Genomic DNA, 25,429 nt, shown 5'->3' on the forward strand with positions numbered 1-25,429 from the left:
TGAAATTGCGGCTTTCTTTCTTTCTCTCTTATTGATAGTATTTATATGAAGTTTCGTTATTTAACCTGCCAAAAAATAACATCACCGAAACTTGCAATGAAACTGCAGATCAGCATGAACTAAACAAAGGGGCTCGATATTAGGAGGGAGGGGAGGGGAGGGAGGGGCAATGGCCGTTCTATCGATCCACTTTAAAAACTGATTTAAAATATTTGGAGTTGAAAGAATTCAAACGGAAAGCGAAAAGGATGAAAAAAATTTGAGTTTTTTGTCACTTAAAAAATGCAAACTGTACATCACCCCTTGAGGCCAATCCATTGGAAATAAGATTTATTTTGATCCCTCGGTGTATTTGAACTAAATGCTTTATTTCAGAGGATTTGAAAGAGTAGAACGTCCAGGAAATAATAGCTTGAAAAAGAAAAAGAAAAGAAAAAATTTGCATTCTGGTTTTCTATGCTAGATTTGTTTAGAGGGGAGGGGAGGTACGGGGACCGTGTATGACAGGGGCCTGGGATGTGGGAGATTCCAATTTCCGTTCTGCCAATCGAGCTGCTTGTATCAGCCATGTTGAGTGAAACACTTTTCCTTCCTTCATAAAAACCACTTTTATCCCAATGTAATACCTCCAAAAGATACCACAAAGCACCATGGTCGCCTTCGAGGACCGTTTCTGGGTATACAACCTTAAAAACTTATTTTTTTGAGCTGCAAATTTGATTGTTTTACGTTTAACTTCGCTTCTTTTTCGTCAACTCGAAGGAGTTTAGGAGTCATTTTGATTGACGTTTTTTTCTGGTTTTCTACTCATCAGGGCGACAAGAATTCAGGATACGATGTGCTGTATCATAATATGAAACATGGAAATAATGTCAGTGTTAAAGTTAGTGAATTCATCCGAGAAAGGTGAGCTTAAACTCGTGTCAAAACCATCAACATTGGAAATTTCGCTTCAAAATTGCAACTCTTCGTTGCTTTGAAAAACTTCATAACCTTCAAAAATAAAGAAAATATTCTTTTATCTTAGAGCTGCAGTGGAAGAAAGTTACTCTAAATCTCTTGTGAAGCTTGCTAAATCAGCGTGTTCTGTGTCTCAACTTGGGTAAGCTTATTTTTTAATTTTAATTAAGAATATCGTTTTTTGAGTTTAATTACAAGATGCATCAATCCTCAAAAATACATCGAGTTGTCTATGTATTTTTGAATTTTGTTTTGCTTTCCTCTTCTCCGATCTTCTCCGATCTCTGTAATTTCCTTGTATATTAATTAAATATTCTCCTGGTTTGAAAATCGTGACGATCTGAAAGATAAGAAAGAGTTAATAAAGATTATAATATACGTACGTTTGATTTCCTGAAAACGTTCAAAATAATCTCACGTTTTCACTCAGTCTTCTTCAAATTAAAATTTTCACATCATAAATACTATCTTAATAGCAAAAGGAAGCATCAATCAAGAAAATAGATCTTCAAAATATCACAGTTACCAGCAATTATGATTTTATGCTCATTTTGGGAGTATTTTTGGAAGAAATCTTGAGTGTTTGTGTTGGAATACTTTAGGAATTTGACACTGTAATTCCAAGGTTAACAGTCGGGGTCCCTTGTCTTGAACCCAGTTTTTACCAATAAAATGAAATGTTGGATAATTATTCAATGAACTGAGGACAAGATATTCGATACAAATAATATTAACTAAGTGTTTTGGTGAATTTTGAAGTTTACCTAATTTTCTTAGCTCCTCAAAATACCATGCAAATTAGCTCACGTTCAAGTTTTTTTCTGAAAATATAATTGAGTCAAATTGTTGGCTTTTTACTCCTCAATGGTTTCTCAAACCACCAGAAGTACTATCTCCAAGAATAATAGATAAATATTTTCATACATTAAATATAAAAATAATATTTATCCATGTATGCTTTGATTATTATAGATGTCAATTAATCTGTCCTTCATTAACTCATCTTATTTAAGACAATATTTACTTACATAAATTATCGATAATTCCTAAAGCAAGTTTACTGGTAACTTATTGTTTAATTTTACCTTTCTAAGATTTTTTAAGCCACATGTAATTATTTTTACACATTTGAATGAGTTTTAAAACAAAACATTGACACTTTTGGCACCATTTTGGTCAACATTTTTGTGGCTAGATTTTGGTTAATAATTTCACCAATTATTTTCATAACTTGGATTTACGATACCATTCTCATTGGCCTATTAATTAAAACATTTTAACTTTTATTACCCAAAAAGACCTCCAATTGTCATTATTATTCATATTATATGCTTTGAACAAATTCATTAACATGGATTTGTATTTCTCATTCCCAAACGAACTAATTTATATCCTTCTTGCTTGTGTTTTGATATTTTTTATCGATTTGATTACTTCTGCCAGGTCATTTGAACCACTATGGGGAGTTCTTCGTGTTGCTACTGATAGGCTTGCTAATGCACATCATTCGGTTGTGGTGAAATTACATGAACTTGGAAGAGAAGTAAAAGAATATGGTGACAAACAGAAAGAGCGACATAAAGCAGTAAGTCCTGAGCGCTTTAACGCTTCTTAGTTGTGCTGCGTGAACAAAGTCATTGTGAATATTTTTCTTAATCACTTTCACTCTGTCAGTACATTCGATGTTCTGTGTACAACACACACTACTGTCGTTCTACTTAAAGTGTGAACACTCAAACTTATTTATATTTTATTTTTTATTTGTGTAAATATACTTTTTCTTTGTCTTTCATCATTTCATTTCCTTGAATAGCTGTTATAGACTTTCAATACACGTGACTCAGTTCATATGATTTATGAATATGACTGATATGCAGGAAAAGTAAACCAAAGCTTTTTATTCACTGTGATGACCAACATTCTAACATTATTACACCATAGTTCTATCCATTCAATTCACAAAGCCAGGTTTTTATGCTAGAATTTCCAATTTATGATTCTATTTATTCTTCCGTTGATACTGAAAACAAAGCTTACGAGAATAGGAATAAGTAGAAAATATTCTAGATTTTTTATATCATGGACACTCAAAATAACAGCAGATCAGTTGCTGGTCATGATCGCTGTCCAAATTAGTTGTAGCTTAGTCATACCTCATTTCTGGCTAAACGTTACTGGTCAAAATGACCAGGAAGGAAAAGATTTGACTGGACAAGTCCCAGTTCTGGCTGGAAATTTTGCTCTAGGGAATGACAAGTTGTCTGGAATGGAAAAAATTGAAAAGGTTCATTGATCAAATTAATGTATTCTTCTTTAGGCAAAAGAGGAATTCAGTGGTACGGCTGAGATAGTACAGACAATGCAGAGCATGACACAAGGACTTACTAAGGTTAGTTGGACAAACATTCAAAACCTTCAAATTTAATCAAATCCTTGAACAAGCTTTGGGCTGATTGGGTGAGCTTGTTAGGTTTTACAGTGACAGGAAAACTGGAGAATTACGAGAAAAAAAACCAACAAAGCACAGGAGAGAACTAACAAACCACTTGACTCACACACAATGCCGAGCCTAGCAAGACTCAAACCTGGGTCGCATTGATGAGAGGTGATTGCTCTCAATATTATGCCACCTTACTTCCCCTATCGTTGATCCTCTTTCACATGTTATGAGCTGAAACTTCCCCTCTTCATTAATGTCCAAGGCACAGTCGTACAAAGCCTGGATAGCACTATCTGGCAGATAAATCCTTATCCAGTGGATAAGTCAATGCTGTTATCCAATAAATTTATCCACTGGATAAGATTTATCCGTCGTCTATCCAGCCTTTGTACAACCGGGCCCAAGTAATATTTTCATAAACATTGTTCATTTTGACACAGTCGCTTGTTTTAAGGTGAATAGGGTTACCTAGCCTGTAAATGCACTACTATCGCCTCTGCAATCTTAATCTTCTTTTCAACAACAGGCAAAGGAAATCTACTATGCAAGGTGTCATGAATTTGAGAAGTGTAAGAAAGATGGCACAAGTCAAAAAGAAATAGAAAAGGTATGACATAAGTACCAAAAATTCACTAATTTACTCATGCATTGGTCAGTACTATCTTAGAGATCTTGGGATAGATTAGAAGAATGAGGGTGGGTGAAAATAGAGGGGGATGGCAAGGATAAACCTCTGTGCTGATCAAAATCAGAACACACAGATTGAACCCTGAAACAACCTCTGTGCTGATCTAAGTCAGGGCATGGCTAACTCACAGATTGAACCCTGTAACAACCTCTGGGCTGATCTAAGTCAGGGCATGGCTAACTCACAGATTGAATCCTGAAACAACCTCTGGGCTGATCTAAGTCAGGGCACAACTAACTCACAAACCTTTGAATCAAGGAAGAGACCTTACAAACTCTACTCACATGTCATGCTGAGTCCAGGAGTCAAACTTAAGGGCTCAGAGTTAAGAGGAAAGTACACTCTACCTTTTGCTCAACATAGACTATATTTATTCCAACCACTGTAATAATTGCTATAGAAAAAGGCCAAGTAAAATTCATTGTATGATTTTTTATTATTTTTTTAGGCAGAATTGAAAATGAAAAAGGCTGGTAAGTGGAACCAAAACTAGTGTAAAAAAAGTGCAAGGGATTGTGATAGCTGTAGTTAATGATGCCATAATGCAAGTGTGCTATTCCTGCACAATAATATCTTACATGTGTATTGGTGTTTTGGCAATGAAACTCGTATCTACAGTGTAGAGATGCATCAGTCTGCAATAGATAGAAATATGGTCAACGAAAGACTACCGTTCTGTAGGGTGACCAGCGATCTTATTGTTAAACTCTATTTCTAAGAGCATGAATAATAGCAAAACTCAAAGTTCTGGAGTCTAAAATTTGTAGCACATTTTTCAAAAAACGTTTTAGATCTGATTAAACTACAGTATTTATTTTTAAAATGCTTGTATATTGTTTCGTTTTTGACCTTTTTATCTTAGGAGAAGAATACAAAGCATTAGTTGAGAGACGAGAAATAATTAGGAATGAATTTCATGACAAGATGGTGGAAACATCCAGAGTAAGTAAAGCTGCTTTCTTTTGATTTTTTCTTTCAAACTTTTTTAATACCAACTGTATTCTCAAAAACAGCATTTTGGGTTGTCTGTGTTTTTTTACCACAGGAAGCCCAATACGATTATTTTTACTCATTTCTCATATTTCTTTATCTTAGAAATTTCAAAAGATTGAAGAAGAGCACCTAAAAACAATTATTGGGCACTTGGAGACATATATAGATTCTCATCTATCAGGATGGAAAATGATGGAACAGGTACAAGGATATAGAAAGGATTCTCCCTCCACCCCTCTCCCCCAAATATTCAAATGAGGAAATAATTCATAATTATTGAATGTGGTTGAATGCAATATGTTCTAAGGCTGTATTGATGAAGGACTTTATCACAGGGCTCAAAATAATTGCTTGCCAATGGCCAAAATGCAGGTCAAATTTTACCACTGACATGCTTAGTTTAGTTTAGTGCGTTTACCACCCTAGGTGGTCAGCTGGATGCCTAACAGGCCTGCGGCCCAATTGATAAGGCAGCCGGTTAGCACCGGTACTGAAGATGGTCGTCACCAGCGTCAGTGGATCTTTTACGTCTGCCTTATACAGAGTTATATAGAGAAGACAGACAGGGCCTATGGTTTTAAGTCCTTGTCCGAGAAGACTTGATTAATTTGTGCAATTTCTTACAAAGTTTTTCACAGATATGGTATGCATTTTATCAGTTTGAACAAGAACTAATTTGTAGAATATGGGTTGTAATGATTGAATATATATTTTTAGGTTCATACAGAGTTCCGTGAGCATCTAAGAGCCCTTACCATCGACAAACTGCTGGATCAGTTGGTTCGTCGTAAAGGCACAGGATTAGACATACCAGGTAATAGAGGGTTAAGGAGAAGGTTTAAAAGTCTGCCTCTACATGTATTTCTATCTCTGTTTCTCCATACTGTAGGTCTCCATCTGTCTGTCCAACTGTCTTTCTCTTTGTTTGTTTGTTTGTCTTTCTCTTTGTTTGTCTTTCTATGAGTTTATCAGTCTGTCCATCCTGTCTACAGTCTGTTTGTTTTTCTGTCTGTCTGTCTTGTCTGTCTGTCTTTATTTCTCCACTGGCAATAATTGCCTCCGTATCGTTGAAGTAGTCCAATGACATCTATAAATCTCAGTTTGAAGTTGTTAAATTATTTAACAATTTCAAAAACTGAGTTTTATAGATGTCATTGGACTACTTCAATGACACAGAGGCCATCTTGGATCGCAAGGCATTATGGGCCGTCCAGGGGGCAAATGAATCTTTGTTACAGTAATGACGTCAATCGATATTACATATAACAGCTCACCACAAGAGAATACAACAAACAATGAATCGAATTAAGACAGCATGTTGATTATCCTAGACACAAAACTCTACATGTTTTCTGTCATCTTTGTTTTGTTTTGCCTCTGGCAAGATGGCTGCTGTATCGTTGAAGTAACCCATGTGGTGATGAATGTGGTGATAAAGCAGTCATCATGAGAATTATTGTAAATGGTTTGCCATATGTTCTAGGTGTGATAACATTTGAAGAGTATGAAGAACACCAAGACGCATTGGTCAATATAGATAGCTCACCAAGCACAAACAACAAGCCGCAGACTACGAAGCCACCATTATCAGGTATGAGTAATGAAAAACCTCTGGAAAACTTTTCTCTAATAAAATAGGGAATTTTTACATATATATATGCATCATATTTTTAATTATTATGCTCATATATGTTTATGCATACAAATAACCCTCCAAAAATTTTTTTTCAAACATCAAAATAAAAAGATAAAAAATAAGAACTGAAAAGTTTCCAAAAACTTGAAAAAAGGTTAGGGTCACTGGTTTGAGCCCTGCAGACACCATGCATGTACTACTATGTGAATTGAGTTTGTTTGACGTGTTGTTCTCTTCCGTGCTATGAGGGTTTTTCTTCTGGTTCTCCTCTTTCCTCCCTCCATAAAAATCAAGATGTAAAATGAGCATTGTGTGCCTAGAACATTGAATGTAGTGGTAGTGCATGTGAGAGAAAAGTGTTCCCAATAAGTGCAAAAATGCTAGAATGAACTAGACACTTAAAACATTTTTTTGAAAATTCATTTTATGTTTATCATGCAGAGGGTGTGAATACTCCATCTCGTGGAACATGAAATTATATCCTTCCAGGCATTCAAAGATCTCACAGTTTTATCTCTAATGTTTCAGGGTTCCCACTACATAAGAAAAAGAAAGAAAAGAAAGAAAAGAAAAAGAAGAAGAAGAAAGAAAAGGGAAGCAATTCTAGTCCAAGCAACAGTCAAGGATCTCCAGAACATCAACAAAATGGACCAGTGTAGGTTTTCAATCTAACTATGTTCATGTGTAGCTAAGATAAAATGAAAGAATATGTAAATGGAAGGGAGGAAGGATTGAGCAATTGACTGAGCAACTGACTAACTGATAGAATGGACAAATATGATGGACGGACGGACGGACGGACGGACGGACGGACAGAGAGATGGATAGATTTATGGATGGATGAACAGATGGATGAAAGGGTTATTGAATGGATGTATTAATAGATGGATGAATGGATGGACGGACAGAAGGTCAAGAAAGGAAAGAAAAAAAGAATGATAGATTGAAGGATGGATACATACTGTAGATGGACTAGCTGAACGAATAAATAAATGTAGTATAGCAGTAATGAATTATGCGTTCGGTGTGTGTAATGAAATAGAGAGAATAAGAGAAAAATATCAAATGGATAAGTAATTTTTTTGTTTTATAATGGTAAAACTTAACACATCAATAACATAATGCTAGTGAGTCAAACAATTGATCTCATGACCACAACTATAACAACTAAGTAACCAGATAAATCTCTACTGCCTCCTTGGACTCTTTTGATTGGATAAGAGACATTTGACTGCTCAATCAATCAATCAATCAATCAATCAATCAATCAATCAATCATTTAATATTTAATCACGTATTGTCCAGGAGCTGGATAAGCTCGTTCAAAATACTGCACGCAATAAACCACTCCCTTCCCTTGGGACTTCCAGGACTCAGTCAAAGATGCGGAAGACATTATCTGATGGTATACGGTCCAAGATTAACCATGTTTATTACAATCATGAAGATGTGTTAGTATTTTGTTAGTATGATAGCTGGCTAGCTCGCACTTGTGATCTAATTGACCTATCTTATGTAGCATGCCATTATAAGATATTTGATTTATTAAAATAAGTTAAATATACTTTCAAATTCGTCACATTGGTAATCATAATAATAGCAAAATTGAAAATCTTAATAAGAATTGTCATATCAAGGAAAAATTGTTTTTTTCGAATTTCACTTGTATGTGAACAGTGTAGTTTTATGGTTGCAGTATTTTTGTATCTGGAATTTTCTTTTCGGAGATCACTTCAGAACACTTGTCGTGAGTAGTTTAATTATTAAAGTTTAGTTAGTGAGGGTAATAGTGTAATTATTACACTACAAAACTTAACACATTCTTTAATCTGCAAAATGTAACACATATTTTAATCGTCATCTCATAGTTACATCATCTCATTTGCATTTCGATATTTCAGCTGGCTAACAGTTTAACAGTTAATGGTTGCACACAATAAGACACACGTGTTGATATTTGAAATTTAACCTTTGAACTTTTGATGACACTTTTTCTCCTTACTGATCTTGTATGGTGCATGCTATGTGTATGAAATGCAACAATATTGATGTTTTCTGTTTGAATTTTTTTTCAGTGAATCACCAGTTAGTGAAGGAAGTGTAAGTATTAAGTATCATGACTGCTATTTTCATAAGCATGCAAACTCAGTGCTGCAAGGGCTACATTCAAGGGCAGATCCAGCCAAAATTTTAGGGGGGGGCTAATTGAGTTTCTTCTGTCAACACAACGGAAAACAATAAAAAAGCATCTAATTTTTCAGTTTTGTTTTGTTTTTTTTTCTGCTGAAAGGGGGCCTTCCCCCCCTTTGCCTCCCCTGGATCTGCCCTTGACATGCTGTAATTTTGTTTTGCTGCCATCAATCAAAAGTAATCAGCTGGTACCTTTCATATTTTTGACTGGCGACAGTGAAAACCAAATTCTAATGGGCAAATGGCAACTACATGTAGAGTTCGCATGTTTATGAAAATAGCTGTCTTATCTTTGGCACTTGGGATTCCTTTATTATAAAGGAAGGAGTAGGGGGCTAGGGAGAGAGGAGGGGTAAATCACTCAGCCTCCCCCAGTAACACACCAAAGGTATCCCACCAAAGAAATCACTTTCTATTGAAGATAAGTGTAATAATATTGGCATAATATTGTCAAACATATTTTTAACTCAATTTTTATAATTTTTTCCATATCTAGATAAGTCGCGATCCTTCATTTGAAGTCGATGATGAAGGCTACCGAATACGACCGCCAGATACTGAGAATATCCTTTCATTATTTCTTACTGTACCAAGTAACTTAATTGGACTATGATTATTTAAAGAAGTTATTTTAAGTCAGCTTTTTTAAGACATAGCCCAATACTCCATTTTACTGTTCCATTCCAAGACGAGGCTGAAGTTTCCACGCATGATAAAAAGCATAGTTTTGCTATGTGCGGAAACTGCAGCCTCGACTTGCAACTATTATTCGTGGTCACTCGAACGGAACTGTAAAATAGAGTATTGCATTCAAATATAACCCGGATTCCCTTAGTCAAAACTTTGACCCAAATACAAGGTAACTGACAGATTGAATTGGGAGGAAAACTGGAAAATCTGTTAGAAAAACCCTCTGAAGCACAGGAGAGAATCAACAAACAACTGTACTCACAATCAACACAGAGCTAGGCAGTGCTCAAACCCGGGTCGCATTGGTGAGAGGCAAGCAAACTTTAGGCTACACCACCTGTGTTTCATATATAGTTTAATTCAGTTTGATAAATACAAGTTTACAGCGATTGTCCTTGACTTTATCCAAGTGCTAAATCAGGAGGAGCCTCATCTGACTCTGATTCAGATTCTGATGATGGTAAGATAATATCAATTATTAATAATAATGACAATATTAATATTTTTCTAGTCTGGCATCCTAAAAATTGTGCATTCTGATTGGCTGGGTGAGCAGGCAGTGTTTTCTATTTCTGCCTGCAGTCAGGTACCCTGACATAAGGCTTATACATTCAAGCACATCCATCGGGAAGCAGTTTGTTAAACAAAAAAATTTAAAACAACGACAAAAATGAATGATAAAAAGTAAATAAGTTATTTACTGACCTAAAGTTGGTCCAGATAGGGGGAGAACTTTGCCCTCAGCTTTGAAAACGGAACTTGGTATAATGGCCTTGGTCCATGTATCCAAGACCTCTGGCACCTTTTTTCGCTAACCAGACCTCCTGGCCAGTCAATAATATATATTTATTACATAGATATCAATGAAATACCAGGTTTTCTCTAGTGTCGAAAACATGAAGATATCACTGTTGAATTGGCTTGCTATCTTAATATTAAAGAATTTTTGAGCTTTTGTTTTATTTAAGTTTCATTGATATCTATATAATAAACAGAACATTACATGGCTGCTTCGAGATACGAATTTTATCTTCTCGTGTTCAATTTAGATATCTCACTCAATTGAACACTCGAAGGTAAAATTCGTATCTCAGTGTGCCCATGTAATATCTTCTATATATGTACATGTACATACTCACTATCTTGCCATTGATTGAGAGACTGCACTGGCCATGGCAGCATACGTCACGCATGTCACCCAGGACAGATTAATAATAGATTACATTTTATTATGATGATATTAGTTAATAAAAGTGATATTAGTTAATAAAAGTGATTATTTAATATTTGAATCAGATGACGAGCCAAGACGTATCCAAGTGACCATCAAACCAGTAGACGATATGGTGTCACAAACAGCATCTGTGGACGAGATCAAGAAAATCACTGATTCACTAATCCTTTCCTCTCCATCATCAATGGTAAGCATTGTCAGTGTTATATATCAAGAATGATAAAGAGCACCCAACTATTAAGCAGCCAACTTGACCTTCATTTAGCAACCAGTTGTCAATTCTTGGAGGGTTGGCATCTGATAGAGGTTCTAATGTACTTTCAAAGTGTAGGCCTTTTGCCATGTAAGCTTTGCATGTCCATTTTTTGTCTTGCCCACCAGTGACTAGATTTATCAAAATATTGCATATTCTAGTTAGCCTATATTACTGAAGAGTGCATTGCAAATTTCCTCTTTCATTCATTGTTCATCTCTTAATTGATTAATTAATTGATTAATTAATGTATTGATTCATACATTAATTTATTCGTTAATTTATTCGTTAATTTATTCATTAATTTACTTATTAATTTATTTCTCCTTTCAGAGGAGGAATTTGAGCTCATCTTCGGGTAGGTTGATCTACATTCACCCCAGTGTTAGGCAATCATCAGTTGACCATTGGTCCCTTGTTGACTGTCTGACAGCAAACTATAAGGCAGCCATTTTGAATCAAAAGCCATTGTGGGTCATCCAGAGGGGCAAATATACAAAGCTTTATTTCAATAATGGTGTCAATTGACATTTACGATGGTTCATAACAAGACAATTTGATGATAGATGAATATTAAAAAATGCACAGTTCCACAACTGAGGAAATTTCTCACATATCATGTGGTTGTCATATTTCCTTTTTTCTTACCCCCTGGGCGACCCATTATGCCTTGCGATTCAATATGGCTGCCTGAATCGTTGATCTAGTCCATTTAGGTAGATCTAAAAGTCTAATGAATTTAGTTATGATATATTTATTGTTCATTGTCCAGGGTTGAATGATGGATTCAGAAGCAGGGCGTCAACAGAAAACTCACGAAATAGCAGCACTACTAAGTTGTAAGTTATGTTAAAAGTATGAATTAAGGAATGCTTCCCAATATAGAGCAGGCCAAGCCACTTTAAGTCTGACTATTTGTAGAGGTATTTTAAAAAGCAGCACCTTTCCCTCAATTAAACCCACAGTGTTGGTTTGGCCAGAGAGAGACGTGATTGCCATTTGAAATTGTCTGCCAAGCCACTTTAAAGTCTGACCATTTGTGGATGTAATTTTGAAGAGCAGCACCTTGTCCTCAATTATTTAAGACCCACAGTGTTGGTCTGGCCAGAGAGAGATGTGACCCCCATGTTCCTCCAATCCACTTTAAAGTCTGACCAATTGTTGATGTCATTTTTAAAGCAGCACCTTGTCCTCAATATTTAATATCCCTCAGGTGTTGGTCAGTTCGATGCTCAACCGAGTCAACCATGTATCGTTAATACCATGCCAGTTAAACCATGCAGGTTAAATAACCTACTTGGTTATGCCCCTTGGGTAATATAATCATTATATTTATGCCTAACTTTGATTATTAATGATACTTCCTCGTAGATATCGTTCTAGTGATGACTTACTTGATATCAGTTCTGGCAAAAATCCAAAAACCATCACAAGTCCAGGAAGTGACTCAAACCTCTCATCGTCAAACCTCAGTACCCCCACAGATACCTTAAGTACGATGATAAAGGATAGTAAAGATACTGATGCCAAAGCTACTGCACCTGTCAGCACCTCGTTTTCATCAGGGGATGCATTCATGACATCTTCACCAGCATCTTTTAATATCGGTATGTTAGAAATGCCTCTCATGTACATTATTGTTATTCAAAAAAATGATATACAAGCCTGGCAGTGCCCTGACCTAGATTAGCCCAGAAGTTATTTCAGGGTTTGATCATGCCCTGACTTAGATCAACCCAGAGGTAGTTTCAGGGTTCTATCTGTGAGTTAGCCGTGCCCTGACTTAGTTCAGCCCAGAGGTTGTTTCAGGGTTTGATCTGTGAGTTAGCCATGCCCTGACTTAGATCAGCCCAGAGATTGTTTCAAGGTAGCAATGCTCTTGTACTTATTATATACTGTAATAATTATTATATTCTGCAGGAGATCCAAGTGAAGGTAATGGTAATGGAGATGACGAAACACCACCAGCCTTACCCAAGAAGAAAGGAAGTCTCGGCAACAACCCGAACATAACAAATGATGATCTGAACATCCCACCCCCTCTACCAGCCAAGAGGGATGGGGCTGGACTACAGTCATATCAAAGTAAGTCAGGACTATACACTTTGTTTTTAGTTAATACAAAACAGTTAGCCGACAAATGGATAGGCGGACGGACAGACTAAAGCGGGGCAGGCGGGCGGACAGGTGGGTGGGAGATTGGATGAATGGAGTGAATATTGGGTGAATGGATAGATGGATGAATGACAGCTTATGAATGAATGGATGGATGAATGGACAGTGGATGAATGGACAGTGGATGAATGAACGGACGGACAGGTGGGTGGGGGATTGAATGAATGGAGTGAATATTGGGTGAATGGATAGATGGATGAATGACAGTCAATGAATGAATGGATGGATGAATGGACAGTGGATGAATGGACAGTGGATGAATGAACGGACGGACAGGTGGGTAGGGGATTGGATGAATGGAGTGAATATTGCTTGAATGGATAGATGGATGAAAGACAGCTAATGAATGAATGGATGGATGAATGGACAGTGGATGAATGAACGGACGGACAGGTGGGTGGGAGATTGGATGAATGGAGTGAATATTGGGTGAATGGATAGATGGATGAAAGACAGCTTATGAATGAATGGATGGATGAATGGACAGTGGATGAATGGACAGTGGATGAATGAACGGACGGACAGGTGGGTGGGGGATTGAATGAATGGAGTGAATATTGGGTGAATGGATAGATGGATGAATGACAGTCAATGAATGAATGGATGGATGAATGGACAGTGGATGAATGGACAGTGGATGAATGAATGGACGGACAGGTGGGTAGGGGATTGGATGAATGGAGTGAATATTGCTTGAATGGATAGATGGATGAAAGACAGCTAATGAATGAATGGATGGATGAATGGACAGTGGATGAATGAACGGACGGACAGGTGGGTGGGAGATTGGATGAATGGAGTGAATATTGGGTGAATGGATAGATGGATGAATGACAGTCAATGAATGGACAGTGGATGAATGAATGAATGAAGGGAAAAATGAAATGAGCTTGGGACAAAACAACTTTATTTAATGAAAAATCAACATTTAATATTGGAGCTAAACTTTGTTTAAATAATTTTTCCATTTGCTAATAACGTCATAAGTTTTTCACCTTAGTAATACCCCAGTTACTAATGACATACACTTATTAGAATAAAGTTAGTCACCTAAAAAGCTATAAAGCTGAGGCCGACAAGGATTATGGGTATATACATTTTTTACATTCAACCGCTTGATAACTGTTCATGGACTTGCGAAACTTTTACCTGTTACAGTCTCACCTCTTCTCAGCATCATCGAGCTGCAGTTTGTATTAAAAAAGCTTTGTATATATATGCTTTTTTGATATGAAAAGTTTTCCTATGATGCTCAGTGATCTCAGCTTTCTAGGTTTTTGGTGACTAACTTTATTGAAATAAGTGTATACATCTACTTTTTCAGACAGTAAAGGTGCACTGAATAACTCTTCTGAATCATCCAAATCAACCACCGCAACTCTTCCATTCTTGATGAAGCCACCTGGCCCAGGTGAAATCCCGCGTGCTGGCTCTACAGCCACGGCATTAGCAAGACCACGCCCACAGGGGGGTCAAAAGAAACCTGGACTCACCCTGGCCAATCAACCATCATCTTCTCAAGGGAACCAATCAAACATGTCATATTCCCAAGAACTATTTTCTCTCTTTTCGGATTCGGATTTTACTACTTCATCCAAAGAGAAGGACGATTGTGAAGACGGTGGTCCTAAAACATCTAAAACGCCTTCCAAAGTCAGCTATGTTGGGTCTGTTGCTTTAACGAGCTCAACAACATCTGATACGACCACTCAGGTCATGACCAGAGCTGTGACAACCACGTCGATACAAGGGCTGTCGGAGTCACATGAGATACAGGAGAATGCGGCAGGCCTGATACGGTCCAAGACAGTGGGGTCTATGCCCTCTGGACCTACTAAGGTTCTCTCTGTGTCTCATAGCAGTGCTTCCAGGGAAGATGTTTTGCCTATTGCTGTGGCGTTTATTGAGTCTGTCAATGCTTTCTTCAGAGGAAGTGATCACAAAGCGTAAGCTATCTGTTACTTGTTATTTTAGAACAAAACGATGCCTTGAGAATTGTTACAACTAATTCACGCCACGAGTGACCAGTGATTCTGGGAAGTCAAATGTGGCTTTCAAGACTTCATGTTTTAATTTCATATCTCCAATCAACTGCTCCTCTATGCCAAAAAACGTTTTTGAACCCGCTATCATGAATGATAAAATAACTGTTATAAATCTCGCATTCTCATTGGTTGGGAGCGCGTACTTTATGAGACCACACAGTACGCACGCGCCCTATGCATTTTTATTTAAAAAACTTAATCACTGTACTCTGTAGAGTTATAAAGCACTTAGGGATTAGCAGAACACGAGAGAAGTGTCGAGAAGCAATCCGCTCCGCTCCAGTGGATAAATTTATTGCATAACAGCATCGACTTATCCACTGGATAAGGATTTATCCACCGGATTACGCTATCATGGCTTCGTACAACCGAGCCCTGATTGGTAACATTGCTGTGTTGTCTCTCATAGGTGTATGGTCAAGGTGACGGGCGATATCACTGTATCATTTCCAGCAAGCATTATATCACAATTAACAACCGACAAGGATCCGCCGTTGTTAACCTTTTTTATTACTGGCACATCATCACTAGAACAAATAGTTCCAAATAAAAGTCTAATTTCCAGGTAATTGTAATGGCAATCCAACCATGTTGAACTATTGGAATTGTGAGATAAGTTTCCAAGCGGTGTTACGAAAATGCGCCATGTAACCCCTCTGTGAAACTTGTTTCTCAACATTGTACACAAGTTTCAGCTAAAACATTTCAATGGGTAATGGTTATAGACTTGCTACTATGCTACAGATTAATCAGTTTGTTCATTCTTGGGTTTGTTAGTTCCTTGGTTCATTTGTTTGTTTAGTCATTTGTCGCTCGTTCGTTTGTCCGTCCGTCCTTCCGTCAGTTCGTCCGTCCGTCCGTCTGTCCGTTTGTTCGTTCGTTTGTTTGTTCGTTCGTTTATTTGTTTATTCATTTATTTGTTCGTTTGTTTGTTCATTTATTTGTTTGTTTGTTTATTCATTTTTTTGTTCGTTCATTTGTTAAGTCGGTCGATCAGTCGTTCGTTCATTAGTTCGTTCGTTCGTTCGTTCGTTCGTTCGTTCGTTCGTTCGTTCGTTCGTTCGTGCGTGCGTGCGTGCGTGCGTGCGTTCGTTCGTTCGTTCGTTCGTTCGTTTCGTTCGTTCGTTGTTCGTTCGTTCGTTCGTTCGTTCGTTCGTTCGTTCGTTCGTTCGTTCGTTCGTTCGTTCGTTCGTTTGTTCATTTGTTTTTGATGTTTTTTTTGTTTGTTCTTTCGTTCTACCTTTGTTTGTTTGGTTGTTCCTTTGTTTTTTCGTTTGTTCTTTCGTTTGTTTATTTGCTCATTTATTCATTAATTTCTTTGTGTTACAGTGAAGGGCAGCAAAGTGGAGGAGATGCTGTTGTTTATAAATTCAACATGAATGCATTAGCCAGCCACTTGAAAAAACAAACAGAGACGGCCACATCTTCATATTACAATATAGATATTCTCAAGTATGAGGTAGGTCATCAAGTACAGTGGGACCTCTAAAATACAGGGATAGAAGGGCCAGAAAAAGGTTTCCTTACTATGAAACAATGATGCTAACATCATCATCAACATCATCATCATTGCATTCACCATCATCATCATCACCATCTTCACCATCACATCATCATCATGATTATCATCACCAACATCATCATCACCACCATCACATCATCATCATCATCATCTTCATCCTCACCATCACATCATCATCATGATTATCATCATCATGATTATCATAAACATTACCACCACTATGACCATCACATCATCAACATCATTATTATAACAAACATTACTAATATCATAATCACATCATCGCCATCACATCATCATTACCATCATCATCACCATCATCATCACCATCATCATCATCATCATCATCACCACCACCATTTTTTCAGGTAAATGATTTATGGATGGTTATTTGCAAAGGTCCAAGCTAACTATGATTTTTGTGTGATTGCAGGTTCGCACAACTGGTATTCAGTCCACACCATTACAGCTTTGTAGTTACTGGAAATGTGAGCCGATGGCAACTAATATTAGAGTAGATTACAGATATAATCCCAAATGTATGTCGACACCCTGTGCATTAACCAACGTTAACATTATAGCACCAGTAAATGGTGGTGTTACAATCATGCAGTCTAAGCCATCGGCAAATTGGTAAGTAGCAGTAATAGTATTTTGCAATAACAAAAATATTGTTGCAGCTTGTTCTACCTGGGCATTGGAGGTGGTTATTTTTTGTATTTCTAATGTAATTCCCTTAGTGCTATCTTTGAACATCTAATCATCTTCTTCTAATCCTGTGGAGTGCCTCAAGGGTTGGTTATTGGCCCTTGAACATTCTTTTTCAATGACTATCTTAACTCTTGGAGTACCTTAAGGATTGGTTTTGGGCCCTTTAATATTCCTCAGCATGTTGATAATATCACTCCCTTCTAGCAGAGTCTCCCTCGTTGGTGACTCTGCTAGCAGGGTAGGAATAATATCAATAATCAATATTTTTTTCAATCTTGGATTACCTCAAGAATTGGTTTTGGGCCCATTAATATTCCTTAGCATGTTGCAGGAATAATATCAATAATAATCAATAACTTTTTTAAGTCTAGTAATGGTTCATTTGCCAATGTTTTGTATCAGGTCAGCAGAGAACCAGCGTGCTGTTTGGATTTTATCTGAAATTTCAAGTTCCAAGGATCAAGATGGTAAGTGGTCACCATTCAGATTTTTGGGACCTTCATTTTTTTCTATAATTATTATATTTTTTAACTTATTATTTTCTTTATGCAGATCGGCATATAGTTTTGTTTTGGTTTTGTTTAAGGCATTTGACTGATCAACAATGCTTATATTGATTTGGTATTTGCACCGGTATTCAAATTGGTTACCTTTTGGAGTTCCTCATGGTTGGGTTTTAGGACCTTCAATTTTCCCTATTGTATCCAGTAGTTTTTCTCATTCTTCTCTCTGTGAAGTGCAGCTTGGTTTTGTTTAGGAAGTTTGTCTAAAAAATATGTAACAAGCTATCTATTAAACATTTAACATTGCATGCAAGTCACATTCAAGTAATTCCCACATTCAAGTAATCACATATTCTCATAATTGCACCTATTATAGGGACATTAAGAGCAAAGCTTGACTTAACAGAGGGGCCAAGTACGCCGTCCAGAATTGCCGTCCAGTTTTCATCCACAGGAGCTACCATATCAAACTTAAACTTTGAATTAAAAAGTGATGCTTACAAATTATCACTTGTCAAAAAACAAATTGCTACAGGTAAGTCATCCTAACTTTGCATTTTTTTCTTATTTTAATTTCATAATTTCTTTTCTTTTTTCCTCTTATTTCTAATCCTCTTTCAGTCATTCTAAATATTTTTTTGTATTATTTCATTTAAACACTTTTTTCCACATTTCATTTTTTTCCCTTTCACTGATTTCCCCCTTCATTCGTTCTCTCATTTCCTTTTTATCTTATTTCCCTTTTAAATTCTGACATTTCTTTTCCAATTTTTGCCATCATGCATTGAATTTTTCTATTTTTCTATTATAGTGCTTTTCTAACTTGTCCACCCCTTTTCATTCAAAGACATTCCCCTTCATTTTTGCACCCTTTTTTATTCTTATTTAATGTTTATTCATCATGTTTTCCAGTTAATTTCCATTTTCTTTTCTGCGCTTTTCTTCTCTTTTTCATGCTCGTGTATATCTCATTTCATCATTGGTAACCTTTTTCACAATTACTTGGTATATACCATTAACTGTCTCTCGTTTTCTCACTGGTCTCTATATACCACATACCATCGACTGTGCCTTGTTTTCTCACTGGACTCTATATACTGTAGCATATACCATCGACTGTCTCTCATTTTCTTACTGGACTCTGAAGACGACTTCCGGTTATTGAAACGTCAGCCACCAACAACAGTCTTTCTCAAGACTACACTCACCTGGGCGATCACATTTCACAACAAACTGTCAGTCACCACCAACAACAGTCTTTCTCTAGACTACACTCACCTGGACCATTACACTTCACAACAAACTGTCAACCACCACCAACAACAGTCTTTCTCTAGACTACACTCACCTGGACCATTACACTTCACAACAAACTGTCAGTCACCACCAACAACAGTCTTTCTCTAGACTACACTCACCTGGACCATTACACTTCACAACAAACTGTCAGTCACCACCAACAACAGTCTTTCTCTAGACTACACTCACCTGGACTATTACACTTCACAACAAACTGTCAGTCACCACCAACAACAGTCTTTCTAGACTACACTCACCTGGACCATTACACTTCACAACAAACTGTCAACCACCACCACCAACAGTCTTTGTAGACTACACTCACCTGGACCATTACACTTCACAACAAACTGTCAGTCACCACCAACAACAGTCTTTCTCTAGACTACACTCACCTGGACCATTACACTTCACAACAAACTGTCAGTCACCACCAACAACAGTCTTTCTCTAGACTACACTCACCTGGACCATTACACTTCACAACAAACTGTCAGTCACCACCAACAACAGTCTTTCTCAAGACTACACTCACCTGGACCATTACACTTCACAACAAACTGTCAGTCACCACCAACAACAGTCTTTCTCTAGACTACACTCACCTGGGCGATCACATTTCACAACAAACAAAACAAAATATTGTTTAGTTTGTTAAATAAAGTTGATTTTATTTTTCAGGGAGATATATTTCCGAGAGCTAGCTGACAAATGACTTCTACTTCACCGGTAAACCAATTTAGACTAGTTATTTGTATGAAAAACCCAAATATTAATATTTCTTCTTCAGATAAATCAAATAAAAACTAAAGCTTCTTGATATGCAAGACTTTAAAGAAATCACCAATAATTAAGACATTGCCCAAAATAGTTATGGAGTTTCCATCAGAATAGCACTATCTGATTTTTAAATGCTATGAATAGTTTAATCTTACTATGGTGTCAAATATCATGTTTGAGTTATATTAAAATGAGCAAGGAATCTGAATGTATCTGCACGAATGTACCAATTTGGAACTTTTTGTAAGTGTAATCTCCTGGTACAAGGACCAACAAATCAATTAATTAATGGTCCTTAATTATACAGCTTCTCATTAATCCCATATAGGTAACTGTCCAATTATTTTCTTAATTGGACAGGCCTTGTTGATGTGGGATTAATTAGGCAGCTATATAATTAATAGGTAATGGGATTTCACGCTGTCCAATCAAGAAATAATTAGACTTGAAAATTTCTCTGACTGCCAAAATAGATTCGGCCTACGGCCTCATCTAATTTTGTCAGTCCTCTGAATTTTCCTCATCCAATTATTTCTTAATTGGACAGCATGGAGTCCTATTATATATACTAATAGTCTAATGCCAATTAACCTGATATAAGTCATCATGTACAGTAGCAATGAAAACAGCAGTTTCAAAGCAGCAGCACAATAGTAGAAGGTTTTCAGAAATTCGTTTGCAAATGGCCCCTAAAGCTTGTCAAAAACATTCATCTTTAAAATGAAACTCATCATTTCCTTGCTTATTTTAAAATGGCTAGTTCACTTCTGTCCCTGCGAAACAGTCCATTCAAACCTGATCAAAGTCTAAATTCATCCACATGGTATCAAGCCTGAGAAAGTTAATCATTTTGGGAGAATTTAGATTTTCATCATGGTTTGGATCTTTGTTTGTTGAAATGGTACGATTAGGGTGTAGAAAATGAGTATTATATTCATTCACACTTTCTCACAAATTCAAAATGACTTACTAAGCATCAGTTAAATAATACTATCTTACCTTGAAGAAAACAAGGAATGGAAAGGCGAAAAATGCATATTTTTTGTAAAGGTTCTGTGAGGGTCAAGTTAGGGTGCATCAGGGGGGGTGGGACAGGGGATACTCTTTGCTATTAATGGGGTTCTCTTACTCTCCCTGCTAGATCCCAGTAACTCTCAATGAAACAAAAAGCAATTGTGATACTTAAAATATTTTACTTTGAGAAATGCATGAGCAATTTGAAAAATAATTATCATTATAAAATAACTGTTATGAGTGTCGCGTTCTGATTGGTTTGGAGTGCATGCTTTATGAGAGCACATAGCACACATGGGCACTTTCAGTTGCAGTCATTCCTACCTAAAATAATGGTTATTGTAATTTGTATTTTATAAAAGAAATAAAAAACTTGCTTGCTGTGCTGTGTGCCGTTACAAAGCACTTGGGGATTGGCAGAGCACTTGAGAAGTGTCAAGAAGCAGTCCACTATGCGTTGTGCTTCTCCTAACACTTTTCTCGTGTTCTGCCCACCCCCGCGTGCTTTATGACTGCACAGAGCATGTGTGCTTGTTTTCTATTTCAAATAGAGATGATCTATAGATACACTGCATTCAGTTTAGTCCAAAATAAATAAGTGACCACCAGTGGCTCAACGTCGAGGCTGGACTTGATGTGTTCATACATTTACTGTATTTTATCAATTCCATCCTCGACATGGAGCTATTATTTCTTTATCATTCATGACAAGTAAATTTGCAAGTCTTAGAGGTCTATTGTATGGCACTCCAAGGTGCATCCAGTTATTGTACTTGCTCGTATAAATTAAGCAGCAGTCTTCAAGGTTTTTTTAGCAGGTTTAGTATGCTGGGAAAAGTAACAATGCATGGTAAAATGTGTTGTGTCATAACGGCAGGTCCAGGGGGATGGATGGGGTGAATTGGGTGGCTAGCTATAGCCACCTCTTTAAGAGATTTAAGAATAATGCCTGCAATACTATGTACAAAATTCTCAACAATGCCCAAAACGAATTTTACACCCAGTTTTATAATATCCTTATGCGACCAGCATAGCCCCTGACAGCTAGAGTTTAATCTTTCGTAAATAGAGGCTTTGCATGGTCACGTGATGGCAGCCATGACAGGAGGCAGGAACAATTGAATCTGGTCTAATCTGATTTACATGAGAAAGAATTCACTTTCCCAGGGGAGAACGACTCTATTGTTGTGCCTCCTGTCATTGCTGTCATCACGTGATGGTGCAAAGCCTTTATAGCAATGAAAATGGGATTAGTTATGAGAATGGGTACATATATTGCATGGTACTATTTGCTGGCCTGAATATTAGTGGCTATACTGTGTTGCATCTCATCACTTTACCCTTGTTTATGGCATCGTAATGATGAGCAATAACAGTAGAAAGCTACAATGTGTACATGTAGTTCTAGAAGTCATCCATACCTACCCCACAGAGGAATTTGGAATTTCCAAAGAGTAGGGAGTCAGAGAAAGAACAAAAAAAGTTCATAATAATGGAAGAAAATTGGAATTTCCAGGGGGTAGAGGGGTGTCTAAAAAATTCCTCCGTGAGGGGGGTATGGATAATATTTGAAACTACACAATATACTTTCAGCTTGTTTGTAGTGTTTTACCATTTCAGACCACAAATCACTTCCTTGAGTATTATTTCATTGTTCAGGACTACTCATTATTTACAGGGACCATTACCAGATTAGATAATTTATTTATACCTTTTTACAGACCTGTAGGAATTCCCTTCAAGGGTGGCATAGGGTTAGATCATAAAATCACCCCTGGGGTCCTGGATTTGTTTCCTGGAGTCCCCGTCACAGGGAAAAAAAAAACGGATTCCCAAATTGGGAATTGTTGGGAATTTCCTTGAATTCCTAATTTGAACACCAACGTTGGGATTTATTGTTGGGAATTTCCTTCTAATACCCAACAGAAAAACAAAATTCCCAACAAACTAAGTGCCAGTGCCACATTCCCAATTTTGTTCTCTCTGGGAACAGGATGGGAATTCATTGGGAATTTAAGGAAATTCCCAACGAATTCCCAATTTGGGAATCCATTTTTTTTCCTGTGCGTAAGATATTAAGTACAAGTCTTTCTTGATTTGAGTGGGGTTTTTTTTTCTTTCTTGGTTCTCTGGTTTTTCTTCCCCCCCCCCCCCCCCCCCACCACATATTTTAACTTAACCCTCAAAATTCCAATTCGATCTGCGAATTAGTCCCTGTAGAAAGTAGAAGTCCCTTTGCTTGTTACAGTGAGGACACTAACCAATGGATGAACACTTTGTGCTTTTTTTAACATGCATCCCTTGAGTGAATCATTTAGACATAAGTTGTCTTTTGATCACATAGCATATTTGAGTTCAATCCTACTTTTTTAGAGGGTTTGAAGCAGTAAAAAGCTCAGAAAATAAAAATCTGAATGAAGTCAAGTGTTCATGGTTTGAGTGTCTTCACTGTAAGATATATAGAGGATATTACATGGGCGCGCAGAGATACGAAATTTATCTTCGAGTGTTGAAAATCTCTCACTCGTTCGCTGCGCTCACTTGTGAGAGATCTTTTCAACAGAAGATAAATTTTGTATCTCCAAGCGCCCATGTAATATTCTGTTTATTATATAATTATCAATGAAGTATATTTTGGCTTTTTCAGGCAATTCTTTCCGTGTATCTTTGAATAGCCATCGCAATGGTGTTATTTTCACACGTGAAAATAACATGTTATTTTCACGTGTGAAGATATCAATTTTTCGAAATAGAGAAAAATAGATATTTCATTGGTAATTATATAATAATATGCATTAAATCGCATAAAACAAATATTAGACAATTTTCGAGTTCCAAACTACTGAGCTGTATTCCTTGATTACAGACTCATTTACTCAGGGTTAGCCTAATTTCAGCATCTAAAGATTCACAAATACAAACGGTAATAAATTTATAAGTAAAGAATGCACAACTTTAACATTACAAACACTTTGAAACTTGACAGCCCTTGACTGCCAAAACATGTTAATATTCTGCATAAAATTGAGGCTGACCCTGAGCGACAGAGAACTTGAAACTGGAGTATTGTGAAATAGTCCCCTTCACAGCTTCCTGCACCATTTTTTAAGGTGTTCATGCTTTTGCATCACAGTGAGACAAACGGTGAACTTGCAATGATAACACCTTGGACAATCTCTATCATTGCAAGCTCACCGTTCCTCTTGCTTTGATGCAAAGGCATGGCTATTTTTCAAGATGGCGCAGGGAACTGTGAAGGGGACTATTACTGGGGATTATATGTTCTGAAATGGGAAAACATGCTGTAACAGAAAAAAAGTCAGGCATTGTAGGGTAATTGATTGTTTTTATTTGACACAAAAAATAATAATTAGGGTCATTGCTGGCCTCTGACTAACATTATCATTAACTCGTACCCAGGCTAATATAAATAGTGCACAGCCTTCAAAATTTAAAAAATTATAATATAAACAAATATGGAATGGTGAATCAATGTTTAGACATATTTGTCCTTTCAATGAGTTTTATTCTGTTTCATCATATCATATTCATTGTGAATTTTCAAAGCAAAATTTTGTTTTATAGATACTTCTTTCTAAAATAAAATTAATTTTCAAGCTCCAACACGGAGATAATATAGTTTATTTGTAATTATTTTTATTTTTAAATATTATATATGTTTGCAAGCATTGCATTCTGTTCCCTTTTATACATATCTGCCTTCCATGCACCACAAGCATATTTTACTTTTATATACTAATATTAAATAATATTAAATAATTAATGAAGCGTACCGTCCATCACTCTGCCTATAAAAATCTAGCGTCGGGCCCAAAACCAACAACGAAGTCCTCAAGTATTAACTGCTCCTCACTTTAATTTGACATTAACATTTCTTACATAGAGCTGGTGATGTAATCCCAATTTTCACGTGCATATCTATTTAATCCCTTATTCTTTATTCCGTGCTCAACAGCATGCATTTTATCTATTTAATCCCTTATTCTTTATTCCCTTATACTTCATGCTTAACCGCCTACAGAAGTAAAGCACATTGGCTCCAACACAAATTAGTCACTAGACAGAGGACTTTTAGAATGAGAGGGATCTCACTTTTCCCTCCAGAGTCAGTAAAATCTCTCTGCAGATCGACAGGAAACACTCATCTTTACTGAGTCTGGAGGGGAAAATTGGATCGCTGCGCCACTGCAGTCTAGAAGACTGTAAATTGAATACTGAATTATCCTCATTTGCATCCAATTTTAACATTTTTTTTCCATTCTAACTCAATTGCCA

At 36.8% G+C, this 25,429-nt stretch overlaps 1 protein-coding gene across 1 annotated transcript; it reads left to right on the forward strand.

Annotated features, from left to right (window-relative positions):
• The first annotated feature begins 554 nt into the window (after positions 1–554).
• Positions 555–24,772, forward strand: LOC116302768 (F-BAR domain only protein 2). Its single transcript, XM_089030338.1, has 27 exons — positions 555–677; positions 815–906; positions 1,028–1,102; positions 2,404–2,545; positions 3,278–3,349; positions 3,927–4,007; positions 4,537–4,561; positions 4,951–5,030; positions 5,184–5,282; positions 5,799–5,895; positions 6,565–6,672; positions 7,246–7,372; positions 8,793–8,817; positions 9,404–9,469; positions 10,006–10,057; positions 10,894–11,018; positions 11,418–11,442; positions 11,857–11,923; positions 12,456–12,691; positions 13,005–13,169; positions 14,584–15,205; positions 15,714–15,869; positions 16,634–16,763; positions 17,260–17,459; positions 17,940–18,004; positions 18,417–18,575; positions 20,021–24,772. Exons 1-27 carry the CDS (start codon positions 651–653, stop codon positions 20,041–20,043), a joined length of 3,141 nt encoding a protein of 1,046 aa, XP_088886464.1. The 5' UTR covers positions 555–650; the 3' UTR covers positions 20,044–24,772.
• Positions 24,773–25,429: the final 657 nt, after the last annotated feature.

Source organism: Actinia tenebrosa, unplaced genomic scaffold (assembly GCF_029948245.1).
Source record: "Actinia tenebrosa isolate PJP-AT-01 unplaced genomic scaffold, QUT_ActTen_1.0 PGA_scaffold15__27_contigs__length_11533743, whole genome shotgun sequence".
In the NCBI taxonomy this organism is placed as follows: domain Eukaryota; kingdom Metazoa; phylum Cnidaria; class Anthozoa; order Actiniaria; family Actiniidae; genus Actinia; species Actinia tenebrosa.

Excerpts from the sequence above, each read along its gene's own strand:
- LOC116302768 (XM_089030338.1), top strand. The coding sequence starts at position 651 with ATGGTCGCCTTCGAGGACCGTTTCTGG. Across the intron at positions 4,562-4,950 it reads ATTGAAAATGAAAAAGGCTG|GAGAAGAATACAAAGCATTA; the intron begins GTAAGTGGAACC and ends TTTTTATCTTAG. Across the intron at positions 11,019-11,417 it reads TTTCCTCTCCATCATCAATG|AGGAGGAATTTGAGCTCATC; the intron begins GTAAGCATTGTC and ends TTCTCCTTTCAG.